The 23582-nt window shown below is 31.8% G+C and overlaps 1 protein-coding gene, 2 long non-coding RNA genes and 1 other non-coding gene across 11 annotated transcripts in view; 3 read left to right on the top strand and 1 right to left on the bottom strand.

Moving 5' to 3' along the window:
• The window catches only part of LOC145740328 (long-chain-fatty-acid--CoA ligase 6), a 38044-nt gene that overhangs the window by 13540 nt on the left and 922 nt on the right, over positions 1-23582 (bottom strand). The window contains exons 1-2 of one of the 7 annotated variants that reach the window (XM_081995822.1): positions 22599-22619; positions 341-507 (exon numbers count right to left, since the gene is read on the bottom strand). In XM_081995822.1, coding sequence (XP_081851948.1) covers positions 341-499 — 159 coding nt within the window. In that variant the 5' untranslated portion in view covers positions 500-507; positions 22599-22619. Of the gene's footprint in view, positions 1-340; positions 508-4954; positions 5260-8573; positions 8977-11440; positions 11581-19333; positions 19495-20090; positions 20258-22598; positions 22620-23582 lie in introns of those variants that run through there. The other 6 variants (XM_081995819.1, XM_081995818.1, XM_081995821.1 and 3 more) reach the window with 6 other exon arrangements.
• On the top strand, positions 12411-13087 carry LOC145740373 (uncharacterized). Its single transcript, XR_014181400.1, has 3 exons — positions 12411-12553; positions 12626-12765; positions 12839-13087. It is a non-coding gene; the product is annotated as an uncharacterized LOC145740373 (long non-coding RNA).
• LOC145740369 (uncharacterized) lies at positions 20276-22983 on the top strand. 2 transcript variants are annotated; one of them, XR_014181395.1, is made up of 3 exons: positions 20276-20452; positions 22582-22694; positions 22758-22983. It is a non-coding gene; the product is annotated as an uncharacterized LOC145740369 (long non-coding RNA). The 2 variants fall into 2 exon arrangements; XR_014181394.1 differs by having other exon boundaries at positions 22582-22690.
• Positions 22774-22847, top strand: TRNAN-GUU (transfer RNA asparagine (anticodon GUU)). Its single transcript has one exon. It is a non-coding gene; the product is annotated as a tRNA-Asn (tRNA).

Raw genomic sequence — 23582 nt, forward strand, 5'->3', positions numbered from 1 at the left:
AGGCAGTCAATCAAGTAGTCAGAATCAACAGCATAGTTAAATAATAAAAAATGACGGTTGACAGAAATAGTATAGTGTTATGTGCACAATTAGTGCAGTCTGTGATCTGCTACCAAAAAATACCTCTCTATCTCTCCCCTGAAACATACCAAATATGCAATTTTCTTACTGAATCTCAATTTTTAGAGATATCAAATTAGTTCTTGAACTTTGTTAAATCGTTACAAGTTTTGTTATAATACCTTCATCGATAGAGTTTGGCTACTGTTTAAGTCAAAAAGCCAATATTAAATTTTGTACATTTTAACCTAATAAACTTTCAAAGTGAGAGCTTACTTACACCATTATCTTCCTGTTCCAATATACACTGAGCATCCAGGGGAAACAGTGGTCTTTGTGGTGTTGGCCTACTGGCCAAATAAAAGGCGGACGCCGCTGCCACACCGGTCAGTGCCAGTGCCCCAGCTCCTCCGCCAATGTATTGCAAGTATTGCTCCATGTCATCCACTGTAAACAAATTGGACAGTCAAGTAAACTTTTTCGAAAAATTTTCTTTTAGAAGTTGAAATATTCTTTTTAAGAAAAACCTACGAAAGCCTAGATGGGCCACTACAAAAAAAATGTTTTAATGGTTCAAATTAACAATTTAGTAAAAATAACAGATCAATTATTCTCTGTTAAGTCAGTTGACACTTATTTACGTGACATCATTGCCATTTTCAAACCGATTAGAATGTGACACTGTCAAATGACTGTCACGGAGTTCGTTCTAACTATCTAATCGATTTATGTTGGTTTTATGGTACTCTTCTGAGACTTTCCTGATTTACTTGCTGAGATAACTCAAAATAAATGACATTCTACCGTGCCACTCTTCCTCTTCTACAACGTAGCATTATCATAAATCAAATAAAAAGTTTCAGATTTTGGCAACCATCATCAGCTTTTAGGTTTTTACAGGGTGCGGAATAACACACAGTCTTCTCCACTATAAATTTATTAACCCACCAGTTAATGGGGCGCTCGACTAGTTTCGGGCAAAGGCACATACCTTTTTAAGGTATGTCCTTCGCCATTGTCCACATTTTTGAGTTCACCTTTGTTAGAGCGTTTTAATTCTTTTAGCTCCTGATGATGGGCATGTCTATGCCCGAAACTAGTCGAGCGCCCCATTAACTGGTGGGTTAATAAATTTATAGTGGAGAAGACTGTGTGTTATTCCGCACCCTGTATTCTTACACCTCCACTGCGAGACTATGGACTTCTACTTCAAACTTTTAGGTTTTTGTTTTGGTGTCACCATATTAGATATCTCTCGAGCTATCTACTTTTTAAAATTATTCATTTTTTTGTACTGAATATGGTGATACCTCAACAATTAATTGTGAAGTTAGAGCGCGTTTATTTCATCATCTGACAGTTTGTCACATGATAATTTTTATGTAAATCGCAATCACGTGGAGTAGTCTCATTTGACCTCTTTGTAAAAACATAGTTTTCGTTATTATTACGAAATTGCAAGACTGAATCATAACATATGGCACATCATAGTAATCAAGAAAATTAAAAGTTGATGATATATAAACGTTGGATATCAAAAAATATGATACTTCCGACTTCCACATTGTAGAGGCGGAAATGTGGCAATGTCCAAGAGTCATTATCTCATCAGATAAATTAGCAAAAAAGAATAAAAACTAATTTCGTTTGATTTTGGTTTTGTCTTCGAAATATCCGAATAGACTCGATCTGAAGTTGTCCTGCCTTCTATTGCACCTCCGACATCTCTGTCAATCGTTTATAATTTGAAAGTATAAAAATGGTGCTGGCAATTCTTAACCACTTGGTGAACTTTATCATCAACACTACCTGCGGAAAATCAAACAGAAATAGAATGACGTAACGATGAAATAGACAGGTGAATGTTTTGAATGTGACACCTGTCTATGTTTATCCTATTACATTGTTACGTCATCCTATTTTTGTTTGATTTTCGGCATATAATAGTTACTTGTAACTTGTAAAGCAATTTTGACTTGAGTTAAGTCTTATATGACTGATTGCACCAGTGGATTTTTAAATTTGAAATCTCAACTGAGGCTGTCATAAGAAAAAAACATTGGTGCATTTTGCCATATGTACATCATATTTGATTGCGTTTTTTAGTCTTATATAAGCCAACCATACATTATGTACCCGGTGTCTTATTAACAAAATACTTTTGTCATATAGGGTGACTAAACAAGTAAGAGACACTTAAAAGAAAAATAAGTAAAATATCGATTTTAAATTAATAAAACCGTTTGTCTACATGCTACGTCAGTTGTGGCATTTAATATTATATGCAGAAATACCAGATGAATAATAAAATATATTTCCTTCTCGGTGTCATTTTACAAATTTTTAGTTCTTCTAATTGTTTATTTAGACCACCCAAATTAATTGAATAGTTGACAAGTAACTATGATATTTTCTTATTGTAAACTAACCTAACCTAACCTATAATCATTAGGTATGTCAAAATTAAAACAAAAAAATTATGATGAATGAAAAGGTTACTACTATACAGGATAATCCAAAAAAGTTATGATATCAAGGCCAACTTGTTTAAATAGTAACCCCTCTTTTTTGTAATTCTATTTAATTCTCTACACAATAATTCTAATCATTTTTTATGTAACATGTTATCTGTAGAGTCGGGATTTCTAGAAATTTTGCTTTTTGTAAATAATAAAAGCAACCAACCTTTGAATCTAATGTTAACGATTTATGCAAAAACACACAGATTTTTTTAATGCTTTTTTTGCTTTTTTCTTTTTGTTGTGCTTATTTTAGTTTTTTGTGCTTATTTGCTGCTATTTTTCGTATGGTTTTTAACTATGTTTTTCAAGTTTTTTAAATAAATTAGAGTAAATCTATTTAATAAGTGTTTATTTATTATAGAACTAATACTATCGCACATAACGTCGCACAGTGGGTCATTGGGCCCTAAGTGGTAATAATGACTTTTGCTATATTGAAAAGATTCTGATAGACATAAACACCAATTTTCTCTTGCTAAATGGGTAAGAATCAATTTACAAATTTAAACTGACCAAAAAATTTCCAAATGCTCCTGAAGTATTTCCAAACACTATAAAAGCTCTAAAATGCCTTGCAAAAGCTTACAAAACAGCCTAGAAGATTCCAAAAGCTTCCAAGACAGTCTAAAAGCTTCTGTATGCTTCTAGAGCAGTGTACCAGCTTCCAAAAGTTTTTAGAACCGTCTACAAGGTTTCAAATGCTTTAAAAGCAGTCCAGTATCTTCAATGCTCCTTAAACTGTCCAAACACCTTCTAAAGTAGTACCTTCTTAAAGGTTAAACACTACCGAAACTCCAAACTGCTTCTCAAGCAGTCGAAAGCCTACCAAAACAGTCTAAAAGCTTCCAAAAGCTGTTAGAACACTCTAAAGGCTTTCAAATAAAATTGAACTAGTCTAAAAGCTCTCAAAAAATTTTAAGGCATTCTAAAAGCTTCTGTATACTTCTAAAGCAGTTTAAGAGCTTCCATAAGTTTCTAGAGCCGTTTACAAGATTTCAAATGTCTTACCAGAACATTCAATGCTCTTAAAGTAGTGTAAAAAGATTTTAAAACACTACAGAAATTCCAAAATGCTTCTAAAGCAGTCGGAAGCCTTTCAAAACAATCTAGAAGCTTCCAAAAGTTCTAAAAGAACGTTCTAAAAGATTCCAAATGTTCTGCAACTAGTCTAGCAAAGCTCCCAAATAGTTTAAAGCTTCCAAAAAATTCTAGAACCGTCTAAGAATTTCCAAATGAAACTAAAGGATTCCAGAAAAATTTTTAAAGTTTAAAACACTCTAAAATCTTCCGTATGCTTCTAAAGCAGTTTGAAAACTTCAAAAAAATTTGCATTTCTGGAAGATTTTTGTGGATTCTTTATCTGGAACGGTTGTCCAGGAAATGGCATGAAATGGTGTATGGAAATTACTGTTTTACACAATTCTTATGTTGAAATTTGTTATTTGAATTTTACATATGTTCGACAGATTGATTTGTCACCATTTTTGTCTAGCTCATTGATTTTTAATGATTTCTTTCTTTATTATCACTAGTTTCTTATGTATAATTTTGAAATTTTCGTACCTGTATAGTTTTGTATGCAAAATTCGACGTTTCGACAATTACTGTCTTTCATCAGGGACAAAAATTAACGTAATGTAACCCGTTCTTGACATAATTTTGCATCGTTGCTGACTTTAAATTAGGTAAAAGTGGTGAATATGGTTAACGTCCTGATTACATCTTTTATGATTTTACTGCAGTACTAAAATACAGGGTGGGAACTTTTTTCATGTAAATCTAAATTCAAAACGAGAACCTTAGAAGCTGTATATAATTTTTTTGTCTTTTGATATAAAATATGATATACAGCTTTTAGTAAATTTTCTCTCATTCGATGATTCCTGTAAATGGGAACTAAGGGTCAGTGGTATAGGTCATAGTTAAATGAAGTTAGTTAATCTGAAGTTTTAGAAATAACCTCCAGATTCAAGTTAAATAGAACCTATACAACTAACCCTACATGACTTTCTGTTTTTAACACACTCTACACTCTTAACACGTTTCTTACATACAAAGTGTACAGTCTTTTTGTATTGCCGAAATTCTGCATCAATCTCTAAGAAACTTTTAAATTAAGTTTTTCTTAATTATTTTAATCTTTATTGGTAGAACTTTTGATTGGGTTCGAACATGTTTTTGAGGAAGATTTATCTTTAAGTTTAAGGGTTTAGTTTCCACTTTCTAAAAATGTTATTATTTGTGATATAGATTTTCTGGAATATCTCTAGCACTACGGAGAATACTCTAAACGACTAAACAAAATCACAAACTGTAATGTTGTAAGTATGTAGTAGTTTAAAGTGTGGTCACTTATAAAAACTGAGACTCACCAATCTGGCACAGTTCCACCGAAAGCTTTTAGGTTAAACTTTCTGCTAACTCGTGGCACCGCAACACTTTTGGAAAAAAACGTCACTTTGCCGGTTTCCTCTCGGTATTTCCGTTAAGGGAAAAAATTACCACGAAGAGAAATTGCATATTAAACGTGTCAATGCAACCGGCGCATAAAACAAGTGGCCATATGTACAACTCTCACACACTATCTGATCGTACCAAAGTAATTAGATATGCAAAGAACGACCTGAAAGAGATTTTTAAAACATTGTTTAGCCACGTTGTACGGGTACAACCGACAAAAATAAACTAAAGTCTTCCCTGTGATATGTGCCCGGTTTTTCTGTTTTATCTCATCATGCTAAGTATATGCATACATAGCCAACATTCGATTGAAAATACAGATAGAAGTGGGTTTGTGTGATTAAATTATTTGGATTTAGGTGAGAAACCGCCTTACGCTAGAAACTACCGCATATCATCAGAGTATAATGATCATGAACTGCTACACCATTGCATTGTTTTTATTATTATTAATAGCAACGCTATAAATACAGAAGACCTGGAAAGTCCGTTTGCAAAATTCATTATCCCACAGATCGTAAACTCAGGTTTGAAATAATAAATAAATCGGTCTATAACTTCAACCAGTTTCAAGGTTTTTACTGTGTTATCCAGACTGTTTCAGACATCAAAACTTTTGAAAATATTGAGAATTAACTATCAGTTTATATCGACGAGGTGAGTTAAATTTAAATTTGAAAAGTAATTAATTAGAGAAATGTTTTTGCCAACTGGAAGGCTGTAATTAATACGAATCCTCAAGGATTTGTTATTGATATCAAAATGATGATGAAAATCCTAACCAATAAATCCAATATATCAGTTAATTCTCCGACCAAGACAATAACACAAAATTATTAAATTAATATTAGCAATGTTTATAAAAGAAGAGGGAGTATAGCAGATTTGACTGAAAAGGTATGCACAAAGTTACCTCAAAATTTGCCAAAACAAAAAAAGAAAATTTCTGTTTGAGGCATCAAACGCACCTTGAAAAAATACTCTAACAACGTCTTTTTGATTACTTTTAAATTCCTTAAGGGTTTTGGAAGTTTCCATATAAAAAACAAGCAAATTTAACCACGCTGTATTATAGCATTGAGCAAAAAAAGCCAGGGAGAACGGAAAATTTAATTATGGCAAAATGCTTATATTGTTATGAAATATCTAAATTAAAAGACTATTAATATTACTGGTAAAATAGCATGAATATTCATAAGAAATAAAAATATGGCAAAACTGTTATTTTTCATGTTGTAAAGTTACAAAATGCAAAATACAAACTTTGCACTACTTTACAAACTTTACAAATTGCAAGTAAAATAAATAAAAAACTATCTCTCCTAAAAATATCTCAGTTATTTGTAATTTTTTAAAGAAAATTGTGTTTAATTAAAACAAGGTAAAATTATGTAAAATAAACTTCTGGCTGTCATCGTAACCAACGTAATACGTGTCAAATAATGACACCTGCCATTTTAAAAGACAAAAGAGGAAAAGTGTTTGAAGGAAACGGAGCGAGATAGACTGGATAAATGTATTAAAATCCAGAAATAACAATATTTTTTGAGGATTTTTTTTATTTCGACTGGGGAAATCGGGTCGATAAAATTGGCAACCTTCAATAAGAGCTAGTTTCTCTTGTACTGTTACAACCAGGTTTTAGACCAGAAAAGACGATTCTTCTCCATCTACTGCCAGGTCATCTGGGCCCTAATTCTTGAACGCAGGGAGTAGAATTATCGATAGAAGTGTTGATAGAATGTGACAGAACTGGTTGGCAAAAGCTGGTTTCTGTCAAATTATGTGTTCGTTTGTCTTGATAACTCCCTTCCCTCGATTCAAGAATCTAGGGCCTGATCTAATGCATCCAGATCCTCCATTTTTCACATTTATTAAAAAATGTAACGGAACACATTGGAGCAGAACTTTTTCTTGTACAAATAAATTTAAAAAGACATTTTGTAAGTTCATTTAAGTTGGCAGGGAATATTTTGAACATTTGTTAACATTTTTTGCAAACATTTTTTTTACTCTACAAGTTTTCCAGGTATTTTGCTGTTTCAAGTTAAAAAGACCGCTCTGTCGAATAATGTGACTAGTAAAACTGATTTTTCTGAAAACTAAAATATTTTTTCCCTGTAATAGTGCAGTAATTATAACTTTCGATTAATTATTTCATATCATTATCAATCAAGAGATTTTTTTTACAATCAGTAATTATTAGTAAAACAAACAAACCACTCAACAAAGAATAAAGAAACAAGTCTGGACTTATTTAAAATTCGTTCGAATAGGCAAATCGATTTTATCCTAAAAGTAGGCCTTTTTAAACATTTAAATATGCAAAAAAACACAATAGGACCGAGCAAAGAAACATTTATTTTCGTTCGGTTTCCATGTTGTAAATATTGAAAGACTCGTTAATAAATGAGGTATTCAGGTCTATGCTCGAAATATTGATGTCTTGTGGAAACTATATCTGCAATCAATCATTTTATATCAGTAATATCCCATTCAGTTCCTTCATTACAAAATCAATATGATACTTACCCTATTTTGGATATTAATAATTAGTTCTTCTTTGCATTAAGTTTAGTGTAGGGTTCGGAAATTTTAGTAACGACTTTAATAAGCATCAAGTTAATACTTCCAGGTAAACCGGTTGTACTATTGATTCATTGAAAACAGGAAGTGCTGTTATGAATTATAAATATCAATTTTAATAATTTATTTCTTGCCGGGGGAGCTTTACCTGCTTTTGTACCGAGTGGCCCAATTTAATTTTATAGAGACAAGAGCTACTAAAAATTCTTCCAGAAACTACAAACTTTTGTAATTTTCTTGTAACTAGTTTAACAAACCTGCCTTTTTCCTCAAGTCACTTTTCTCAAGCTCTGAGAAAAACTGTAGATTTGTTTATTTTTTTCCACTAATCAATTTTCTAACCTAATTACTGATTTACAGTCACCTACAAACTTAATTTCGCTGAAAAATGACTAGTAACTTTTAATTAGCTTAGGGTTTCCCAAATAAAAACTAACCAAACTAGGCTTTTGATACTACTATACATATTTGGCAAACCCTCAGGGCAAACGAATCGACAAATCATCAATTATAATTTCAGATAACGGGAAATCTTCTTTATTGGACTATGAATCTACCAATATTAGAATGTTGGCCTCTTAACACACTTAATATTTAATAAAGACCGGCATTCAGTTTTGAGCTTAACGAACTTTGCAAAGCTTTGCTTATAACTGTTTAATTGGTAGCAGATTAGCTTGAAATTAAATTTTAATTCACATTCTGAGTTACACCAAAGTTTTTTTGGATTAAATCCATGAAATTTTGTTGATCAATCATGTAACTTATTTTTGGCGAAAGTCAGCTTTTTTTGTAGTGCGAGTTCAATAACCTCCGATACAAGAGACAATTACTCAGCAGTTTAGGTTTGGAAATAGTTAACTGTACTGTTTTGCTTCAAATATTTTAAGATTTAACGTATTCACACTCAAAAACCACAGAAGCTTTAACGAGAAAATTACTCACAATTTGCCCATCGATTTTTATGTTTCTCCTTTTTCTTGTTAGCTTCCTTCTTTTTAGCGTGTTTCTTCTGTTTAATTTCATCGGCTTTAATTTTGAAACACTGTTTTGCACTGTTCAAACACGGCATTTTCGAGCACTTTTACTTTCAGGAAATTAACATATACAAACACCACCCGCAATAAAAATTCTAATTCATATTTGTCGAAAAAATTAACGGACGCAAATAATAATTATTATGAAACGAGAGGAGTCACGTCACCGTATAGAATAAACATTTTACAGAAGTACACCGTAGCGGTAAATTGGAGCAAACATTACGGTAAATCGTCGGTAAAATGCTGGTAACCGAGATTTGGCAATGCGAGAGGGGCTCCCGTTTCCGGGACGATCTTCAACAGATGAAGAACTAGCGAGGTGTGAGCCGGAAGATTTTCTTCGGGTCTTATTATTGTGTTTTAAAGAGAAAGATCTGCACACACACACAGCCCAAACTGGTTTTTACCTTAATTGGGACAATTGAATAGTTTGGCTTGTGTCTAAGAATACTTTAGATTATCTCCACTTGTTAACTTTAATTACTTAGGACCCTTTGCAGGAGTTTTGCTAAAGGAAACTTAAGTAACACTTTACCCTAAATAAGGCCTTACAAATAATTAAGTGAAGCTTAATTACCACTTAAGAAAATGTCATCACTAAAGGTTCACTTAATCTATTCTTGTTTGCTTTTGTCACTATTAGTCACATATTAGAACTGTTGGTTTTTAATTTGCAATGAGAGCACTTAACAATTTGTCTTCGTGTATAATATAAATGTTTTCCACTATAGTAAAATTATCCAAATGTTCTACATCACTTTTCAAAATGTCGTTCTCAGTGTCCAAAGTTTGCATTGTTTTTTTCAGAAGTTACCAGATCAGAACCATTAAATCAAGTCTATAGAACTATTTTTTTCATATTTGTTACTTTCAAAGTTAAATCAGTAAACAAATATCTCGTTCTGGGTTTACAGAGGAAACTTCGATTTTTTTATGTTTCACCTATACATTATGAACAAATAATATCTTGGAAACGGTGTAGTAGATTATAGTGCTCATAATAACCTGAGGGCGTTATTAACATAACGCCCGCTTATAACGATCTGAAACCTTTTTTAATATTAGCTATGGAATTTTTTATCTTTCATGCCATAAAAACTACGTATTTTCTATCCTAGGATGCTCTTGCTTTTTAGGTAATAAATTTACGTTACCTTTTGCTGCATTTTCTTTTATATTTTGTAAAATTTCGTCCAGCTTTTAACATTTTCACTGACTGACAGGATAATCAAAGTCAGTCACATCATTCAGGTAAAATAAACACTAAACAACATACCGGTAAAGGTATACCTTATTTTTCAATGCCAGAAACAGTAAATAATTGCTGAAACATAAAACATTGTATAGTTGGATTTTTACCTTTTGAGAATGACGTCATCTTTTTACATCTTTGTTTCTCGCATATCAAACATGTGAAATAAACAATTTTAACAAAAAAGGCACGTTATTAATTTTGTCATCCTGTCAAATTAAAAACGTTGACATTTACTGTCACTTTGATATAAACAAATATCAAAGGTATAAAAATGCTGCGCTACAATGAGCAAGCCCAAATGCTAGTTCTAAATGTGCTGCTTTTTTTGGAGTACGAAAAGAAACAGTTTCCAGATGTCATCCCAATTGATCATCAGTCACTTCTGAACACACTAATTTTTCAAAGCATTTGTAGGTTAAAACTTGTGGTCTAATTCCAGACATGCGTGTTTTTTCACCTGCATGACGTCATTCTCAAAGGGTAAAAATTTGACTATATGCACCACAGGCGTTAGGAAGAGTATAATGTCCTTATGTTCTCTCTAACGCCCTTGGTACATAAATAGCTATTATTTTTGGTTTTCAGATGTATTTGTATCTTTCTCCATCCTGTTTTCTTTTAATATTCTTGTTTTTGTGAGGTTTATTTTGTACATTCATTTTTTTTATCAAAAAAGTAGTTTTTAGGTTATTAGATGCAGTGGTAATCCTAACCAAACCAAAACTAGAAATCTGCGTTAACGTCAATAGTACATTTCAATTTAGCTAAGAGTACTTTATAACTTGACCCATGCAATGATTAAATTTATAAAGTTTACCATGCATAACTTTAAGTTATACTGCTTACCTAAAGCGAACTTTTGTAAAAAAATGTTCACTCTTTTAAAGCCAAAAATTTTAATTGGAACATTGCCATGCACTCTCATGAACCAAAGAGTTCATTCATTGTTTGTTACACAAAAGTAAACTCTATACTATTTGTAAACGGTAATCTGCATATCATCCTTTGTTTTCAAGTGTATAATGACCACTAATTTAGATAACTTCAATACTGGCCAACACTATAATATTTTGATACCTCATCTATAATAATGTGTCTAATTATATCTACTACAAAAGTGGGCGATAACGCTCATAGCAAATTACAATGGTCCACCAATGTTTTTTTTCTCGTTATAGTACCTAGGGGACAAGATCCTCATTCTTATACTCATTAGAATCATTTTTATCAGTTATAACACCATATTGGATTAGTTTACAACAAGCATTACATTATTATAAGATAATCAAATAAATGTAACCTTTTTATGTTCAAGTTTTGAAAAAATTGGCAGAAACCTCAGACTAAAAAAAATTAAATAAATTAAACCAGAGTCTAAAAATTTAAGTATGCAAACTTAAACTTAGCATCTTGTCACTTTTGACATCATAGCAACCTTGGTAAGGTACACTAGCTTACAATGCCCCAAGCAATGGTTCCTGTCTTTAATCTCAAATTCCGTTTTTAATATTTCTTACCTGTACATACTTGCAGAGCAGGCAACACTGTTCACTTCTAACTCCTCTATAGATTTATTTAAAGATTTATGACATTCAAGTCTGACCTTAGTAGGCAATGCTGTCGTTTTGTGCAACTCTACTAAACAGTGTTAATGTAATTGAAATTATTTTTAGTCTTATCTACTTAATAAACATTAATAAGTGATACAAATTGAAAAAAAAAACTGTTATTTGATAATTAATAATTGATAATTGCAATCAATGTTTTATCAAACTTTATAAGTAAAGTATTAATTGCGGTTTTGAAGAGTTTATAGCTGGACAACCCATAATAAAATGAGTTTAATGAAATGAGTCAGCGGAAGATAAGTCTACGGATAGAAAACTCTAAAACAACGTACTATGCCAGTTTACAACACATACACAAATCATAAAACTTATATATAGTTTTACAAACCCACAAAATATGTATGAATGATAAACTTGTTCACGAACAAATATCAAATCACATTTCAATATCCCCCTATTCCGATATGGTCTGGAAATTTGAATCGAAATTAGTTTCAGAATAATCATAATTATAAGTCTATTTATACAGTGTTATTTGAGATCAAACAGGTGATAGACAGATTATTATGATAGAAAACTGATTTTATTGAAATTGCAATCATACAACTGTAATTAGTAGGTAATTGTGCGTGTGTGTGCGGTTTTGGTTTTGTGACAATACAACTTTTTTACAGAAGCCCACAAACCAAATAAATAAATTTCAAAAATTTTAAGTGGTACCATATCCACTCAACCATAAAAACTCATTAACAAAGTATCGTTTCAATGTCAGAGAGCCCTTTTAACAACACGAAAAGCTGAAGAGCAAACAAAAAAACGTCTCGTTTCTTCCGCAGTTGCGACCAAATAAGGCAAATTACAAAGTAAACACCATTTTGCCATGTCGCTCGTTGCACCGGTCGTACCCCAAATACAACAATGCATTAACCCACTTTTTAATACGGCACACAAATTACTTCATCAATGAGTCAACGACCCTCACTTCTTCGTCGACTATTTTTAGCAGTCGATGGTTTCCAGCAGCCTCACACACGATAAGGCTACCACCACGAACCAATTATCGTAAGTCTTTAATGGTTTGACAATGAAGCAATAAATTGACAGTGTGACCGACTAAACGGTCAATCGCGCTAGCATGAAATTGCTAAGCTTCTGGGTAGTTCATCTATGAAAGTGGAAGAACGACGGTACCAGAACCCGACGCCATCAATTGCAACTGTCCAGACCTTTTGGGATCGTTTGTCACCACCTACGTTCAAATAGCATCTTTGAAGGTAGGGCTTTACAAGCCATTTGTAATAATAACCTACATCCATTCTATCATAAAGCCTTTTGTCTGTTATGCAGATTACAACAGGGAAGTGTCCTACAATGCCGAGAGTGTTTGGTTATTGCTCTCTGTGTGGGGTAGATGACTTATAAGCGAGCAATAAATACCAATTAAAGCAGGACGTTAATGTCTTCAAAGCTAATCAAATTTATTTTTAATGTGGTTATTGGCGGGTTTTATGAAGTGACATAACAATATTGAAACTTTTGAATGTTAGAAACATTCTAACTCATTGATGCTCTCGAAAAATACAGAAGATCAAGCTGTCGTTCATCGTTCTATCATTATCCCTCTATCACGTTACTTAAAGTAACTTTCAGAAATAAATGTTTATCTTTTCTTAAAATCGAAACTTTGTCAGTGTCCTATACACTGTATCTCAACTCTGATTCTCTATATGTATTTGTGATCTCGAAAACTAGGACTAAAAAATCTGGTTCTGTTTTCCAATTAGGCCATATTCGTTGTGACGCTCCATAAAACGTGCAACATCGAATTTGACGTCACTATGATGTAATTTGACACTTGGTCAAACTAATGTTTTGTTTAATAACGTCATCGTGACGTTACATTTGCTCTGCATGCTCAGTCCAATCAACTCGAATTCGACCAGAGTGATCAGAGAAATTTGACATTATTATTTCAGCAGAAAAATCACAGTAACTGACAAGAGAAGAAACACGATTAACGGTCATGTGAACGACAGCAGATTGTATTTTTGACTTATACTTCTATAGAAACTTAGGTCAAGGCTTAACTTGAGTCATCTGTACAATATCAAGTTCACCATCTTCAGGCTTTTAAACTGTTCAGCAACCAAACATGTAGAAAAAATAAACCGTTTTTCTAATTTATTTTTTTATGTGCAGAGCATATTTCAGGTGCTTGCTCCTAATACAGCTATGATTAATAATATACAATGGTGAATAACAGTACTACCATACTGCTTGGAGGTGCTCACAGACGTAAATAAACTACCAATGTGATAAATCGTCTGATAAAATAGCAAATTTAAATCCAACTTGACACATGAAAATGATCAGATTTTTATTCATGTCGTACGATTTTCCGGCTATTAATCACCGCCTAAACGACGGAGTACCATTGGGTTTTCAAACCAATGACAATCGTGCATACATTTTGCGAAGTGAAAAAAATGTGATATGCTAACTATCGGTAAATAATGCATGTCGACTTTCTAAATGCAGCCTAATCCAAGATCTAGACGCTCATACACGCCAAAGAGTTATGGGTACAAGCTGCAAGAGATAGTACTACTCCTACTACAACATCGATAGGTTAACGAACTGGGCACTTGGTCACTGTACCATCTGGGTTTGCGCTATTACCATAACCGCGACCTCGAGTTCCGCGATTTTATTAACGGTTAAACTATACAGCACCGAACTCTTCTGGTTGTTCTATGAACGTTAGAGTCATATGTATGTACAGGGTCTTTCACTGGGGACTGACCAACCCATCTTTTTGGGCTTTCCTGTATGTAATTAAAGAAACTGAGATAGCCATTTGATGTAGTTCAAAAAGTTGAATCAAAAAATTACTACCAAAATATTCCTAACCTTCAAATAGAAGAGGCTGTAGCCAATAATGGTGTTTTTTCTAATGGATCACCCGGTATATTTAACTATTTTCGGAATGTGCTCGAAATTCTGTAAATATTTTTACAAAAAAAACCTTTTTTGACTGACCTTGTAGGATATTGAATTTTATTGAAAATTTTTTAAAATTTTGTGATCGTTTTTGGATTCAACTTTTTAAACTACATTAAATGGCTATTTCAGTTTTTTTAATTACATACAGGGAAGTCAGAAAAAGGGGGTTGGTCAGTCCCCAGTGAAAGACCCTGTACAGGGTGATTGTTTTTATATTTTACCTATTACAGCTAACTCTGTTACAGTATTTTTCCTGAATCGCCAAAATCTGATGTCAAATTCTTGACACATGCATGTTTTGATTATTTTAAGTGGAACACCCCGTATTTTATTTGCTCAATCGGAAGGTAAAGAAGTTTTTCAAAATTTAAACTACATTTTGAAGGCCACGTGACTATTTTTGACAGATGTAACTGATTTTTACAGTGTTGCAGCTTCCAAAATTAAAAATCAAAATTACGTGTCGGGTCTCTTACAACCTACATTTTTACAACTGTCTAAATTTGATTTAGCAAATTTCCTTAGTGCAAGCTGTTTTTTCATGGTCACGTGACAGATATTGACAGGTGTAAACTGGCCTTTACAGTGTTGCAAGCTCAAAATTTGCATTATCAACGTGACGTGATCTTGCTATTACAATTTCACCTTTCACAACTGTCTACATTTGATTTACTAAAATTTCAACGTTTAAATTACATTTTAAAGGTCACGTGACTGATTTTCCTTTACAGTGTTGCAAGCTCAGAATAGTATTATCAACGTCATGTGACTGTCTAAATTTAAGTAACTAAATTTTCAACAAAAAATCCTCAAAATTGTTTATTAGCCTGTGCAAAATGTACTCAATACGGTTCTGTAGTTCAAGCAACATGAATAAAAATTCCCGCTATATTTTAATAAGTTGATCGTGATGGATCAAAAATTTTGATAAATCTCACTTTTTGTCGACGTTCAATTTCTTCGGTTTTCAATCTTCATTTGATTACTGTTATAGCGGTACATTCGGCGTATTATAAAAGAGAAATCGAGTGACTATGTAAGTTTTTAACCGATCGGGCTTTACGGAAGATTAACGTTACGAAAAATTTGTTTAAAAAAAAATACTGTGCAATTTGTACATTATTGCTTGATTATAAGGTGATCGATTTTTTCTTGGGCAGTCTGGTTGAAAAGAAAGCAGTGACGAATTAATTTAGTTTCAGAAATTAAATTTTATTAAACCGATAATAATCACTATAATAAATTAAATCGAACGTCCTGTATATTATTACATTTTTGAATATTCCTGACTGTTCCAAGTAGAGGTTCAAATAGTATACTTGAAGTCACGTGACCATTTTTACGATTTAAATTAAAAGCGTCGAATGGAATCTTAAAGGTCCCGCGACTTCTTATTAAGGTTACAATAGCATTCTTGCAGTCATGTGACCATATTTAAGGTCAAAATGTTGTTCTGAAAATCACGTGATTATTTTTACGACTTTTGTAGGAATTTCTGTAGGTAACGTGACTGTTTTCAATTATCAAATTTAGTTACAAAGGTCACGTGACTATTTTCCAACGTCGAATGGAATCTTGAAGGCGACGTAACTCTACTTAAGGTTAAAAGTAAGTATTTTTGCAGTCACGTGACTATTGTTCTGAAGCTCACGTGATTGTTTTCAACTATCAAATTTACCTACAAAAGTGACTATAATAATATGTATAAGTATTTACGAATCGTCGTTCCTGAGATATTTGAACTGTACTTTTTCATCAAAAATTTAGGAGTATTTTGTTTTATTTTTGTTTTATACAGGGACGGATTTAGAAAACTAGAAATATTTTCCATCAATATGGTTAGATTTATACAAAATTTTCATTTTTTGCTAAAAAATAGGTGTAATTACTATAATTATATTAGTAATTATTTGACCACCCGGTACAAGAGGTTTAAGAAAATTGGAAATATTTGGTCGTGCGATAATCATTCTATTTAATTATTTTTAGATAGTTTATTAACACCAATGTGCAAAATCGAATGAGTGGTCTCAAAGCAAATAAAACCGCTAATCTCCAATTTTTCTTGTTTTGAGTAAAACAGTAAAAACTGTTTGGAGTTTGGCACTTTTGCAACAAATGTTTGATGTTAAATAGTTTTTTATATGAAAAATTGGCTGATTAGGTGCAAATGAAGCTTACAGAACCTTCAAAATTTCTATTTCTTGAATTAAAAATGGAGATTGGCAGTTTTGCTATGACATCACTCGTATAATATCCATGTTAAATTTTATATTTAAGTAGTTTTTATATTTTTAATTGCGACATTACATGCATAATAAAAGCATTTAGACTTCTGACCTTTGCAAACTTTGTCCATGTACTTTTTCAGCAATATTCAGCTTCGACTTTAATTATTATTACTAAATTATTATTTTATATGTGCAAAAAAGCTGAACACTAACTACCTTCATATAAATTAGACCATCTATACAGGGTAATTCAAATTCGACCCTCACCATTGGGATCTCAGAAACCATAGGAGATACGAGAAAGTTTAAATTGGGGCAAAGTTGCGCAATATAAAGCTCAACCAAATGCTGTTTTAAAAATTTTGATTTTCCGAGTACTTCCAAAGATATCCGAAAAAAACTGAAATTTTGATTTTCTGTTTTTATTTATTTCTAACCTTATTTGAAGAGATATCCCAATCAAATTTGCCACACGACGTTTCGTTTTCTGTCAGTCATCATCAACTTTACAACAGTACGTTTTATTCTGATTTTAGTGATGTATAATAACTTATGATTTGCTTCATAAATAACAAAGTAATTCAATAAAAACTATTTTTACTTTAGTTATTGGCTTTGAGTTAATGGGCCGTTTTAAAAAATGTCATTGTTTGACAGTACTTGTCAAACACGATAATTCGGACGATCATTAGAGCGTCAATCATAGTTAAAAATGTATCTAGAAAAGAAACCCCCGCAGAAAATGTTATTATTATACAAGCATTGCTGAACTATTTAGGTTAATCAGAAAAAGAGATTTGTTAGCATTATCTCTAACTTAAAAGGCTTATTTATGTTTCCAAGAGAAAGATCATCATTTTAGGAACTTCATTTTTTGCCAAATAATTTCAATTTTTTATAATATTAAGTGCAAGTTTATAGTTATTTATTTTGGAAGTGACAAACCATTTTTTACTCATTCATATTTATTCGAGTGAATAAACCGGTTTAAGTCACGTGTCTTATACAGTATTTTATTAAATTTCGACTTCTTATATTAAAAAAAAAAAAACTAAAATTACAGTTCTATTAAATTTGCACCGCGCCCCGTAGATGTAACATTGATGTTTGTTTGTTTACATCTGTAAATAGGCGAATGTCATTCAGAGTGATTTAATAGTTATTTATACAGCAAGTGACTTAAACCATTTTTTATTCACGAAAAGAACAACTAGGTCCACAAGCGTAGCGAGTGGCCTAAGCTCTTCGAGTGAATAAACCGGTTTAAGTCAAGTCACGTGTACACCTTTGTGACTAAGTATGTTCAGGTCAATTGCGTGTGACAAGTACTACCAAGTAATCTTCATAAAACGTCTCATTAACAAAGCTAACTAAGGTAAAATCTCTAAAAGCTCTAATGATCGTCCGAATTATCGTGTTTGACAAGTACTGTCAAATAATGACATTTTATGAAACGGCCCATTAACTCAAAGCCAATAACTAAAGTAAAAATAGTTTTTATTGAATTATTTTGTTATTTATGAAGCAAATCATAAGTTATTATACATCACTAAAATCAGAATAAAACGTACTATTTGGTGGGCTAAAAATCCAATATGGCGCCCATAAGAAAAAAGAAAGTTGATGATGGCTGCCAAAAAACGAAACGTCGTGTGGCAAATTTGAATCCATCATCGAATAGCTAGGAAAAAGTGGCAATGAAAAGATGCTTTTAGTTTTGGAATATCTCTTCAAATAAGATTAGAAATAAATAAAAACAAAAAATCTAATTTTCAGTTTTTTTCGGATATCTTCGGAAGTACTCGGAAAATCGAAATTTTTAAAACTGCATTTGGTTGAGCTTTACATTGCGCAACTTTGCCCCAATTTAAACTTTCTCGTATCTCCTATAGTTTCCGAGATCCCAATGGTGAGGGTCGAATTTGAATTACCCTGTAGACAGAATTTAACCATCAGTTGAACATTACAGGTAAGACATATACAGGGTGGTTCTTTCAAAAAAATCTATGGAAAAGCAAATATAAGAAAAATTTGAAAATTTGACTAGCCACCAAAGTTGTTGGGAATCGTTGATCTAAAACATTTTCAAGATAGGGCACTTTCTGTTATACCGGATTTAGGTGTCCTCGCTTATTTTAAATGTGACATTCTGAATCATCTACTTCCGGTTAAAGATGAAAAGAATTTTTTAAATATAGCACGTATCGAATTTATCTTTGTTTCAAAATTTCAACTTTTAAGAAACGGTTTGAATGGCTAACCCTGTAGACAGAGATTAACCATTGTTTGGACATGTGTTATACATGGAGCAAATATTTTAATTCACTTTACATGCAAAATTCCATGGATAGGATAGATCCAAAAAGAACATAAACATATACGTTTACTAGCTTTTTTAAACTACATTTCTAAAGTATGTATTATTCTACAGAAAATTTCATCCACCTTTTATCAAGAAGTTTTTTCACTTAAATAGTCTGAGGTCAGTTTTGTTAAAAATCAGCAAACCATACTTGTTTATGTTTTAATATTAACGTATTTAAGAGCTGACAAAAAGTTACATTAAATAAAGTTTTACATTTAAAATTTCTTAATTGCAGCTTCTTACCAGTTTTCAATCTTCTCAATATTTAATGAAAATTTAACGTATTTCAACGTTACAACCACTGCACAACACTGTGTCACACTGACCTATTCTCAAACAGAAGCCAGACCAATTAAAACTGGTCGCTGATAAACAATTTTAACAAACACTGATAAAACCCCATACAGCATTTAATTATTCACTGTACTACTGTGAGTGATGCAAATAAACTACCGTAAAAATAACACGATTAAAGTATGTTACAGGTACTTAGTTGCCAATTATTTGGAAGTACATACCTCTACAACGAATGTAGAAATAAGTTTGTTAATGAGTGCTTAATTGAATTCCTTGATAGTGGACGATATTGCACTTTTAGCATGTAAATTTGTGGTAAAAACTGACCCAAAGTCTGTTTTAGTTTTTTACACTAAGGGAAATAAACAATTTTGTTAATTGTACCACGTTGGTTAAATCATAGGTTGGTACAACTTAATGCTGACTCTGAAAATTACATTAGTTGTTTGCCGAAGCTGAATAATTAACGGTTTGGATTTTAATCAAGTATAATCAACAACAATTCCAAAGCTCAATTTTCATATCTTTTGTTAAACGTTACAAAGCGATTAACAATTTGTGTGGTTGCCTGCAAACACTTTAAACATTCACTTTAGCTTTGGGGCAAACCGCGGCTTCCCATACACCTTATTGTTAAGCGGTTCTTGTACCTTGATGGTATGTTTGGTTTATATCGACAATCAATGAATAATATTATGGGTACCTTGTTAGACGTGCCCGAAGGTGGTACTTCTGGCATACATCGAAGCAACTATACTTGAGGTCACTATACTTATAGAAAACCCGCTTCACAGTTTTGTATCGCTTTGGGTATATCCGTAAATCGTGGAAAACACAACTGACCCCATCAAACGCGCACCCATATATTTGAAACAGGTATGAGAATTTTCAGGGTTAACGACGTGGCCAGCTGATATTAGTTAGTTACTCGTTTAGATTGTATATAAATGGTTAAAATGATTGGTTTTGTTTAACAATTCTGATACTTCATATTACTACACTCCTAGAAATTGAATTTCAGTTTTTGGCGTGTATTGTTTAAATATTTACCATAAGTAATACAGGGTGAGTTTTCATCAGTTTTAGAAGACCAATTTTGTTTTTTGGAAAATATTTAACAAAAACTAATTTTGTCTAATTCTTTTATTCCATCTAGGCATTTTATTATTGCCTGTAAAAAATTGCTAATTTATTTAAACTAAGCTGTCAGATCAAAATTAACGGAGTTATCTATACAGGGTGTCACAAATTCGTGTCTAAGTATGGGGATCTCGAAAACGGTAAGAGATACAGGGTTGCTTAAAAATAGAGGCAAAATTGCGGAGTTTGGAGTTCAATCTTATGCCGTTTTAACGTTTAAAAAAATCTTATTACTTCCGAAATATACGAAAAAATACGAAATTTTCGAAAAACATTTTTATTTCATTGTAAGCTTATTTGATGAGATTTAAATTTTTGACACTTTTTCCTTCTAAAACCTGACATCGTCACATTTGAAATCCGACGTTTCGATGTTTGCAGGCCATCATCAACTATATTTATTTAAATGCGACCTTGGTTTTTTTAAGGCAGATTTTGGAAGCGCTTTGTTTCCTGATTTTGAATTATTAATTAGTGATAATAATTGCTCTTACACAAAACGCATGTTGTAAAATTTAATACATTAGTATGTAGGCTGTAAAATCTCAAAAGTAAAATAAATAAAATAAATAAAATAGGTGAGACCTACTTTTTAATTTTATGTCCAATAAAAGGATTTCTTAAATCGAAAAAAGCAGAAAAATCAATTTTTTTTATTTATTTTCTTTTAATTAGAACTTTGAGTAATAATCATAGTTTTTCCATATGACATTTTATTCTTCAGATTCTACATACAACTTGCGAAGTTTTCATGGAAATCATACTGGATTTCATAAAATAAATTCTAATAATTCAGCAATTTCTAACCTAAAATTCAAAAGAATAATTATGTGTTGCACACTATTTAAATCAGAAAACAAAGCACTTTCAAAATCTGCTTTAAAAAAAAACAGGTTTGAATTTAAAAAATAAAGTTGATAAAGTTGATGGCTGGCAAACACCGAAACGTCGGATTTCAAATGTGACGAGGTCAGGTTTTAGAGGGAAAAAGTTGCAATGACAAAGTGTCAATAAATTTAAATTATTCATCAAATAAGCTTACGATAAAATAAAACGTTTTTCCGAAATTTTGTAATTTTTCGGAGAAGAAAAAATTGAACTCCAAATTCCCGAACTTTGCCTTCATTTAACCAACTTTGTATCTCTTACCGTTCGATATCCCCATACTTGGACACGAATTTGTGATACCCTGTATAGTGAGAAAAATATAAATAATCACCCTGTATACTACGTAGCAGTTCTGAGTATTTTTCATATTGCAAACCCCATGTCGATATTCAAATATTTTTGAGATATCGACGGTTAAAAAACAAATTTTTTTGGGGTATCATAGTTCGTAACTAAATTGAGATAGAGTCAACAAAAAGTCAAAAAAAGAGCGCTGTTGCTAAGTTTATATAATGGTCATATTTCATTGTTACCAGGACGTACTTTGTTGTTTTTCGAAGAAAAACTCAAAGTCAATCTTTGTTCCATGTAAGTCGCATTTTAAACAGTTTCTTGTTTGTAACTATAAGATCGATGCAGAATGTTTCGTTTAATACGTCATTTTTAGTTAATAATCGATTCTATAAATAATAGAAATTCATTTTTTTTGTGTCTGTCCAACTAAAAAATACCTTTTTTGAAAACAAAATCTTTTCATTTTCAAACATTTTTTTGAAAAACAAAAGTTGATCTAACTATAAATGTTGATAAAACTATTTTCAAGTTTTAACGTAATTTTTAGTGTGAAGTAAGACTTTTGGTAACAATCATGCTAGTTGTTAAGTTTAAAAATTAAATTTTTTCAAATACTCCAAAGTCATTGTCAAGTCAGTTGGATCAAAGTACTGACCAGTTTTATTACTTATATTCCAAATTCGTAGAAATCATAATAATCATAAATAATCTATTGAAACCTCAACAAAACTTATTTGTTTGTTTGCTTTATGAAACATTTTCAGACTGCATTGGATTTATTTTCTACTGTTATTAATTAAAAGACGGCACTTTTTACAGATTTTACGTTAAGGTTAATATGTAACGTTTTTGATTTTCAAACACTTTTTTAGAATGACACAGTACCTACCTAAAGGAAACGAAAGTTTAGAAGATTCGTGCTCTTATGTCTGCTGCAGCGCCATTATCCGTTGGTGTTTATCATAAACGTGCACGTAAATGGCAAGTAATTGATGAACTGAATTGTTTTCCATATAAGGTTTTTATCTTTGTTTATTTTTGCGATTAGGAAATCTTCTTACATCGCCTCCGTGGCGCAATTGGCTAGCGCGTTCGGCTGTTAACCGAAAGGTTGGTGGTTCGAGCCCACCCGGGGGCGGCAATTTTTTTTGTTTACCCAAAAACTGGTAAAATTTAGTTAAAATATTTAGTATTTTTTGTTATCGTACTTAGATAAATTGTTTTTCTTCTTTACAATTAAACAAAAATTATACAAAAATTTATTAAAAACAAATTCTACCCAAAAAATAGAACTTTTCTCCCTCATTTGAGAAATGAAATCCTCCACTCCCCAGGGAGTAAAAGTACGTATTTTCTTCCCCAGGGAATAAAGGTGCCACCATGAGTCCTTTATAAGTGTTGTTATACTTATTGAAATTTCTTTTAATTTGAGTTGTAAGTTTTCAACAATAACATTCTCAAACCTGTTGTAACAGATGAAGACTAATTATTTCAGTGCAAAACTTGTTTTTCTTTTTGTTGATTTCAATTGTTAGAAAAGCCAAACTGAACATTTTTTCGATAATATGGTACAGAAAACTATATTCAGTATCTTGTGCAGACTGTATTTAGTCCTCCTTAGGGATTGTAACCCTTTTGTAATCAGGTCGTCTTTTTTTAAAATACTTCGTTTAAACAAAAAAATTGCTTTCCTAAAACTGTATTGATAGTTAAAATAGTCTCTAAAACTTCATTTTATTTTGAAAATGTCTGGTTCTTGCTTTTGATAAAATTAACACTACCAAACCTTACCTATACAAAAACATCATTATTATGTCTAAAATAATATGTTATTGACTCAAGATCTGCATAAGAGAATACTTTCAGATAATTC

Source organism: Ips typographus, linkage group LG1 (genome assembly GCF_016097725.1).
Source record: "Ips typographus isolate SLU linkage group LG1, UJ_Ityp_2.0, whole genome shotgun sequence".
NCBI lineage: Eukaryota > Metazoa > Arthropoda > Insecta > Coleoptera > Curculionidae > Ips > Ips typographus.